Source organism: Cryptomeria japonica, chromosome 10 (assembly GCF_030272615.1).
Source record: "Cryptomeria japonica chromosome 10, Sugi_1.0, whole genome shotgun sequence".
Taxonomy (NCBI): Eukaryota; Viridiplantae; Streptophyta; class Pinopsida; order Cupressales; family Cupressaceae; genus Cryptomeria; species Cryptomeria japonica.
This window is the reverse complement of record NC_081414.1, coordinates 770158718-770168422: the sequence shown is the minus strand read 5'-3', so window position 1 is coordinate 770168422 and position 9705 is coordinate 770158718. Positions and strand designations below refer to the sequence as shown.

The 9705-nt window shown below is 38.7% G+C and overlaps 2 protein-coding genes across 2 annotated transcripts; both read right to left on the bottom strand.

Annotated features, from left to right (window-relative positions):
* Positions 1–6533: 6533 nt before the first annotated feature.
* Positions 6534–7748, bottom strand: LOC131859217 (L-ascorbate oxidase-like). Its single transcript, XM_059212788.1, has 2 exons — positions 7584–7748; positions 6534–7487 (listed from the first exon to the last, which is right to left on the bottom strand). Exons 1-2 carry the CDS (start codon positions 7746–7748, stop codon positions 6534–6536), a joined length of 1119 nt encoding a protein of 372 aa, XP_059068771.1.
* Positions 7749–7783: 35 nt separating this feature from the next.
* LOC131027005 (L-ascorbate oxidase-like) lies at positions 7784–8729 on the bottom strand. Its single transcript, XM_057957007.2, has 3 exons — positions 8433–8729; positions 8152–8244; positions 7784–8056 (listed from the first exon to the last, which is right to left on the bottom strand). The coding sequence occupies exons 1-3, from the start codon at positions 8706–8708 to the stop codon at positions 7784–7786; spliced, it is 642 nt and encodes a 213-aa protein (XP_057812990.2). The 5' UTR covers positions 8709–8729.
* Between the last annotated feature and the right edge of the window lie 976 nt (positions 8730–9705).

Below are 9705 nucleotides of genomic sequence, written 5' to 3'. Positions count from 1 at the left end.
GTGAGTTAATGATTAATATTGGAAAAATTAAAGGGGTTAAGAAACTTTTAGGTTTGGCAATCTTATTGTCTGCTTGATGTTATACTTCATGAATAAGCTACCAGGTTTGGGAAGAAGTGTTGGGCTCATGACATACTAGTAGGTATGCAAATCAAAGAAGAAATCACTAGTCTTCGTAGTAACAGGGATGAGAAGCTATGGGGCTACTTCAAAACTTTTCAAGAAAATATGAGACTGAGGGAGAGAATTTACAAACACATTGTTGAGAAATACTCCACTGATATTTGCTTTATGGTAAAAATAGATGAGACACTAACAGAAGCAGTGGAACCTAGAACTATATGGGTCACTGAATTGGGTTATGAGGTAGATGACAACATATTAGAATTATATGCTAAAATGTTGATTGATGCTCCTTTGGATGATAAGGCTGAACACTTTGGCACTATAGAGGAGAAGGCTTTTGAAGTTAAAACTAGTTTCAACAAGAAAAGAAGAGAAAAGAAGATAGACAAAATGTCTGCATTTGTTCAGGATGTAATGCACGGGATAGATACAAAACTAGGTTCTAGATCTAAACCGGTGGATCAACCGATAGCAGCTATTTCTCCTAAGGTGAAGAAGCCTAAAAATTTCATTTCTTCTATCACTTTTGATTCTGACCCAGAGGATAATCAACCTCTTGCATTCAGAAGGGTATAGAGGAATAAAGATGACAAGCCTCTAGTAAAGGAGAAGGTGGAACTAGGGAGGAAGCTAGTTAGAAAGGTAACAACTGCACCCACACCTTCAACAAAGGATAGGCATCCTGCTCCATCTGCTCCTGCAACTCCTAGAAAGAATAAAAATAGTGCGGTAGATGAAGCAATTGAATCTGGTAGCATTTCCATCATCCCCCAATCACTTGTGCAGAATTGATTGATGAGATAAATAAAGATGGAATGTTGAAGAACATGTCAAATTTCTATGAAGATTTAGAAGATAATGAGAAAAATAAAATAGAAGAAGCAATTTTGTTATATTTAGACATATATAAGAAGGCTTTGGTAGATATTTTGAAGGAAATTCTCTTACCATTGTACAATAAGTTAGATGCAAAGAGATTAGATCCAATTAGGAGGGACAAAGAAATCAAAGAAGTTGAACTTTTGAATATGTGTGGCTCTATAAATAATGAGCAAATGAAAATATGTATAGATGTTGCTAATAGAACAGTCTTTAGCAGCAAAACCTAACAAATAGGCCTAATGATGGGTAGAGTCAATGAGATATTAAATGAGACCATAGATGGTTGGACTAAATTCTTCCAAAAGAATCCTGATTTTCTCTCCTCTCAAGAAGAATTTTCGAAGGCAACAACTCCCACCATTTCAGACAAATCTAAAGGGAAAGGAATTTTGAAAAGTTCAGTTGAAATTTTGAGTGAACCAGCATTCAAACCCAAAACTAATGAGAGTGCACAAACTAAACTGGTAGAAAATACATTTGTACAGTCTGGAAAAGGTAATATAGATAATGTATAGGTTACAGATAATATTGTGGATAATAATCCACCAGAAGTAACTAATACTGTACCAAGTGGCAAAGCCACCGGTACATTAGAGGAGGAGAAAAGAGATTCACCGATAGTGGATAAGGAAGATAAGGAAAAGGAGACTAAATCGACAATAGATTCCCCAGCAAAACATTTGGCAATTGACACTTCTCAAGTTGACAAGAAATCAATTACAGAGATGAGTCCCACGGAGCTAATGATGATGGCTACTCAAAAGCTAATGAAGGAGGGATCTATAGACAAAGGAATAATAAATCAATCAATAACGGTTTTGCATAAATTGATTCCTGATTGTATTGTTGAAAATGAAGCAAGCCCTTCCGGTAGGCTTAAGGCACTAACAGAGCCTATATTTAAAAACTTTCAATCATTGCAGCAGATTTTTGACAAGAAGGCACTTGAAAGATTTACTCTGGCCAACAAAGATGCTTTTGACCATATTATTGTGACAAAGAAGAGGAAAGTTGAAGAGAAACTTGTACTCATTGAAAATTATTTGTAACAGTGTACTAACATCTACATGGTCTCTTTTAATATACAAATTCTTACAACTAATGTAGATCAGAGGTTAAAGGAATTACATGAAAAGATAGCTAATATTGTTAATTTTTTTGATGGACTAACTTCACTTACAATTTCCATTGATGGACAAATTTTGACTTTGTAGAACCAAGTTTTTTATTTTGAAAAGGAAAGAGACAAGATCATTCGGAGAGTAAGGCATCTTAAAGGTTTGGTGAGTCCAAGATTGGATTACTTGGTGTACATAAGAAAGAATGTATGGATATGCTTGCAAAGCCCACACCGATAGAAGTCATTGAGAAAGAAACACTAGCACATTTACTGAGTGGACTTGTATCCATATCTGGAACACTCAAAACTGGTTGGGATACCCTATGTACAGTTGCTAGAGAAAGATTACCCGAAAATTTTGAGAATGGTCAAGCTCCGGTAAAATAATCTATAATTATTCTTTCAATTCTTTCACCTGTCTCTGGCATTGATGCCAAGGGGGAGTTTATGTATGTGAATAATATGTATGTAATCCTAAGGGAGGATAGGCAGAGTATATTGCTGACAGGGTCAATCAGCTCAGGGGGAGCATGATTCATTTTTCAGTTGAACCGACAGGGAATCCATTTTTCACATGAGTGTTGACATCAATGCCAAAGGGGGAGATTGTTGGCAATTGACACTTATTGGAATCATATGTTGTCATTGATGGCAATAAGATTCTATTGAAGGCACATATCGGCATTTTGAGGCATAGACTAGTAGATAATGACATTGAGTATTTAGGGTCATCACCGGCACTGACATCCAACATTTTAGTGAAGCTGACATCAGTCTGCATCCAAATTTTTTTATTGTAAAATTATTTTGTAATTATTGTGTAAGGCCGACATGGAATATCTTTTGTACTATAGGCCGACATAAGACATATTGTTTGTAAGGGTATATAAGTCAGTTTGTTGTGTCTTTTTGATGAAGATACAATAGGACATTGTGTATGACATGGTAGCAGAACTGTGTGATGCGAAGGATATGTATGTAGCTCATTTTGCAGGCAAATGTAATATCATGCTATGATTAGTAGATAGTTTGCAAAGCATTCTTGGAGGAAGAGGAGATACCTGTAGAAGGTTTAGGGTTTATGAGCCAGTATAGGATAAAGTTTTAACCAAAACTCTTTTTGGCATTGCAGATGCATTTTGTCAATTCACTAGTACTGTCTTATTTCTAGAGAAGCTTGTAGACAGTGAGACTCTTTTGTGTTGATCAGTGTGCCTTCCTGCATGTGCACATGTGCAGGCCCCCATGCTATGTATTATCTTTCATATGACCAGTGAATTGATATTATGGGTCACAAATCCCACTGTGGTTTTTCCTCTTTGAGGTTTTCCACATATAAATTCAGTGTGTTATGGTGTTCATCCATGTAGCTGGTTTATTTACTTTATGTTATATGTTTCTTATTTTACCGGTTTATATGTGTATATTATAAAAGGTTAAAATCTTGTGTTATCGGCAGAATATTGATTCAACCCTCTATCTCAATGTTCTTGGGTTCATTGTATTCCAATACTTACTGCAAAAGTATTATCTAACTGTGGGTAGGCTTCCCACAGTGGTTTTTCCCTTTACCGGGTTTTGCATGTACAAATCTTGGTGTTGTGTAGATGGTTTTTATTTTGTGATTATTGTTTATGCTTAATTGATTAGCTGCTATTCTGGTATTATTATTTTGGGTTCTAGTATTAAAGTTTAATTACAAAATGTTGTTGTAATCTCTGACAACTGATTCACCCCCTCCCTCTCTGTTGTCTTCCATTTATCTGAACTGTCTAATAGTTTGGTTTAGAGCTTCATTGCTATATCATTTTATGGGAGATTCTTGGTTGTCTTCCATAGGGGGAGACTTCTTTGGTATTTCTTGGCACTTGGATGTTTTTCACATCTAGTGTTGCCATCAATGCCAAAGGGAGAGATTGTTGGCAATTTGGAGGAATTGATTATGTGTTGCATTGATGTTTTGTCATTGATGGCAACACTGGTTATTTTGGTTGTTTACTGATTTCCAGGTTGGTTCAGGTAGAGTGGTTGGATTATGATATTGATCCAGTATGCTCCGGTATGCTTTGGTTTGTCAAATTGATTTGGATATTTCATTCATGCTATTTACATGCATATCATGATTAGTTGGTTCAGGATTTGATGACTCAGATACTATAATTTGTTCTAGTAAGCCTTTTGGTCACCGGTAAGGGTTTTACCGACAAAGCTTTGTTGAATTTCTTTTGATGCATGTGATAAGTGGTGTTGGCTCAGATTCTAAATGTCTTTCGAGATGTTGTTGGTTATCTTGTTTGTGTTCCTATTGATCGGTGGTGTTGGATTTGGTCTAGACCTAATGATGTCTTATTCTGCTAGGTTATGGACCGACTTATGTAACATGTTTATGGGTGATCCCAATGCATTATCGGATGGATTCATTGATTGGATTATGTTGTTTTAGTCATACGCTGACTTGGTTGATCATTGGATTGCAGGTTTTATGTTATGAATTTATTGTATTATCTTTTAGGTGGTCGCCCTAATTTTTTAGGTCCCGAGTTGGTATAAAAATGATGTAAGATCTCTTTATAAATCATGGGATTATGTTTACGGGCTGGTTATGCGATTAACTGTGTGCGAATAATATTGCAATCATATGCAATATTTTTGGTTGATCATAGGTTATCAAATTGGGTTGGTAAGAGAGGTTTAAGACCTCTAGTACTGGGCTTAACCAAAACTATACTCAGACATAGAAGATGTTATCTTTATAGTTCACTCTTCTTTCTGGATTTATTTTGTAGTCAGTGAGGCTACTTTTGTGATGAGTAGTGCGCTTTAGGCTATTGGACTTCCTGCATGTCTAGGCCCCTCATTTTATAATCACATACTTACTGCAGAAGTATTATCTGACTATGGGTAGGCTTCCCACTATGGTTTTTCCCTTTATCGGGTTTTCCACATACAAATCTTGGTGTCATGTGTTCTAGATGGATGGTGTCTGTTCTGTGATTTATGTTTATGTTTAATTGCTATATCAGTTATTCTGGTATTTGGTTTATGCATTCCAAGATTGGGTTTATGTGTTTTGGTAATAAGGATTTGAATGCTTAAAGTTTTGTAATTTATTGACAACTGATTCAGCCCTCACTCTCAGTTGTCCTTTGGTTATTTGAGTTGTCTAACAAGCCTCACTATAAATTGTTGACCAACACTTTAGGGAGTATTAGTTATGTTTAATAAAGGGATCGATCTGGCAAGTTGTATAATGCTAGAAGATTGAAATGACTCATATGGATACCAATGGCTAGCAAGTTGCATTATGCTATATTATCCATAGATCATCAATGTTTAGAGGGATCAAACTAGTAAGCCATGCTACACCAAATTATCAAAACAAAGTTTATATTCCATGAAAGTTACTAGAGATGGATTGGTAACCACACCTTAGGGGCACTATGCAACACAACAATACAATTTTGGGGGTACATCAATCAACATTATAGGAAATAAGGAGGCCTTAACTTCCCCCCCTTAAGATGTAAGAATATTGTCATGTTATATCTTAAGGAAGAGAGAGACCCATGTCAAGGATAAACACCTTCATTAACAAGGTGGACCTTCTTTTCTTTATATCTTGCATTATAAGATTTCACCAATTTCAAATCCTAAAGACATTTTTGTTTATCGAAGACCTTTGCACAACTAACATCTTATGAAGCTTATCTGAACTCATTTTAACTTTATCATTTTATTTCCTTGATTACTCCAGATCCACTTTTAGAGTTGTGACTTATTGTTCAAGCTTTCATTTTCTGATGCATTCATTTCCCAACTAAATTTTCTAATTTGCTCTCTTAATTTTCTAATGCATTCATTTGCCAATTGAAAATTTTCTTTTAGATTTTTATTTTCATTTTCAACATTCTCAAGGTCGTCAAGAGTAGTTATAAGTTCTCCATTTAAATCAAGGTATCTATCATGATCCAAAGTAGATCTAGGCACCATATGTCCAACTTTTTGGATCTCCTTCAAGTTATTAGACTCTTCTAAAGGAGATTGCTCTAATACCAATTGTTGAACATCTATAATACTGAGAGGGGAGGGATGAATCAGTATTTCCCTTAATCTATTAGAACTTTTAAAAAACCATCAACATAACATAACTAATGTGCATGATTGAGATGATCAATAAACAAAAATACAATACACCACATAACACTAGAATTTATACGTGGAAAACTCAAGACAGGAAATCACATAATCACATGATTTAAAAAATAAAACTTAATCATCTCTACTTCATTTCTACAATTTAAATGGCAGAAAAATCAGTGTTAGAAACACAAAACTTGGAATATCATTACTCGTATACGGAAGAGAACAAGATACAGAGGCAAAATGAAGAAATGCTAGGCTTTGTCTAGTATTTAGATCCTTTCGTGAGACCACATCCCATGGTGGATGTCGGTATTGTCCCGACTTTGTCTATACCCTCTGCAAAGATGATGCCCATTCCCATAAACAAATGGGCCTCCAAATGGCAATGGAAAAGCCATGCACCAGGATTATCCGCTACAAATCGGACGGCCGTCCATCCGTATGGAAACAAGGGCACTGTGTTACGAAGGGGAGGATTGACAAGGTTGAATGTTTGGGGATCCTTCCGAGGATCGAATGCGCCTTCTCCGTAGCCAAGAATCCAGCAGTCGTGGCCATGCATATGCCATGGATGGACCTCGGAGTGATTGGGAAAGAGGGTATTGGCGTTCTGCAGAATCACATCCACAACGGAGCTTAAATTGAAGACGTAGGCGCCATTCCCCGCTTTGGCGTTAGTGTTGGGAGGAGGAAGAAAAATGTTGTAGCTGGTAGCGTCGTAGCTTTCGGGTGGCGGGGCAGTGTCGTAGGCACCCTTGATATTGTATTTCATGGCGACCAAGTAGGGAGTGGGAGGAGGCACGAACGAAATGTTGTTGATCGCCCACTTTATGGCCCCGTTTATGTAGTTCTGTGTGTTCAGTAAGAGCAGCTGCCTGTCCAATCGCAGAGGGGGAGGCTTTTCCACTCCTTTGAGCGCCACATATTTTTTGGCCAGATCTTTGCTGTAGGTAAAGTCGTTCCAGGGTGGGCTTGAGGGAGGCGCACCAACGGGGAGCTTGGTGGAGGGGTTGGGAACATAGTTGAGGATCGACAGTCCGGTGGGCGTCATGGGCACCCTGCTTCTCACGTTCACTCCTGACCAGTAGTTGCGAGAAGGGTCCTGGTTTGCTTTTAGCAGAACGGAATATGATTCTCCGGAATACACGTCCAGGTTGTCCACCTCGACGGGTTCCACATAATGCCCGTCTGCCTCTACCACCGTCATCTTGTGACCCTGTAATTGTACCATTCATCATCATCATTATCATATTCAAAAGCAGGCGATGGCGATGGATAAGAAAGAGAAGAAGCATAGAATTCTTTGTTTTACCTGAATGATGAAGTTGAGCGACGACAAGGATGCCACGCTGGCAATGCGTAGACGGTACGTGCTGCCACTCTTCACTGGAAGAAGGGTGGGCGAGCATTGTGGATTGCTGGGGTTACAGTCTCCTCTTCCTGGCTTCGAGCAATTGAATTTTCCTTTTCCCTCCATTAGGAGAGACTGGCATTTGTGGAACTCAAATCAATTCAGCATAAGGGAGCAGAAAATAAAATGTCAAATGCGTAACTGAGAATAAGGTGCAGTTGAAATACCTGAGGCTCCCCGACCCAGTGCATGGGGCGGGAAGAGAGACCATATGATTGCTCGTACACGCTCTGGTGCCACTGATCATTCAACAGTATTCTCAGCTCTCCATCGTAGGAGAAAGGTTCCTCCTCCGCCGCATCCACTATCAACCATCCATACAGACCTGCCGTCCGCTGCAGCCCGTAGTGGCCATGATAGAAGTACGTCCCCGGCTGCATTACATTCAATATTAATATCACCAAGCTGGGCCTTTAATTAACACTCAAAATCATTATTAAAACGAAAGCATTCACATTTACTGCTATACCATGTCTACAACGAAGGTATAGTTGTAAGTCTCGCCGGCGAAGATGGGACATTGTGATACGGACGCCGTTCCGTCGTTCCATGGAGTTCCAATCTGCACATCGGCTATTGTTAGCATTCACCGACTAGCAGTGACATAATTTCCAAGAGATACCCTACAGACATTAGGCAACGTCTAGCGAGCACCCAAAATTTACCATTGACCATGTTTAATAATTAGTTGAAAAAAAAAACTTGTTTTAACATAGACAATGGCTTGTGCCGAACTTAGAAGCAGCTTACCTGATGAATGCCATGCCAGTGAATGACCACATTCTCTGTTGGCAATAGATTCTCCACTTCCACTACAATGATGTCCCCCACTTGGGCTTTGATTGCCGGTCCTGGGTACTGCCCGTTTATGGCGATCGCCGTCTCTTTCACACAGTCAGGTGACCACTCCAGGTAATCGATCTTCCACTTATGGCTGTGCACTGAATGTGCTTCACTACCCCTCGCTGATATAAATAACATCACCTGCAATCCCATAAACACAAGCCATCCCATACCCAAATCCATATTCAAATTTCACGGTGTGGCCGATAGCTAATACCGCTTCCTTTACCTCACGGCAGCTCACTATTGACCACCCGCTTTCCTCATTCCTATTCATTCAAACCTCCCACTCTTTTTATAGGCCTTGTAAAACCAACCTGAGATATTTGTTCAGGCAGTCAAACTTTCGAGTTCAAGGACTCTTTGAACCTCCCATGAATTACAGGCAATTGACTAGGAGAATCTTGCTCATGTGCCTGCCTTGTATTGGGCGTCTACCACTTCCAGCTGTGTGCATCGATTCCCCACTTTTGTCTCACGTTACAAACAAACTGGAATCATTAATGCTTCGCCCAGTTCAAAAGCTACCCCAGTGAATCGCTCCGTTTGTGCATTTCAAACCTTGACCCGCTAGCTACTGCACTGGCTTCTTCAAACCTTTTTCTTCTTCTGTGTGGTCGTTCGCCGTTTTGCCATGTGGCAGTGAGCACTGACCAGTTCCCACCATCCGCACCCAAATGTATTGTCATGGCATCTGCCCTTTGCGATAACTCTTACTACTTCCGTCAAATTTATACTAAGCACCGCCAAACGTGACTTTTAGAGACAATAAACCTTGTTTCCTAATTTGGGTTTAGACATCGCCACCGAATCCCTAATCAAAGAGGTTGCGGTGGTTCGATGTTTGACAGCCATTCGCATACAATTCTTTAAAAAATAAATTAATCAGGAAAGAAGTAATCGTAAAGCGAGTTCATTTAGATTTATATGTTTAAGTTGAATGTTTTGAAAGATTGATTGCGGCTTACTGTTTAAGTTGAATGTTTTGAACTATTGATTGCGGCTTACTTTCCTTTTAAAATGAGTGTCCATATTATTAGGCTGCGGTTGAACCAGTTTCAAAACTGCAGGACGTCAATGATACGAAAAAAAAATTATTATTATACGAGAGGCGTAATACTCCATTGACATCCATCCATCTTTTTTATCAGTATAATTTTAATGACTAGAAATTTAGAAA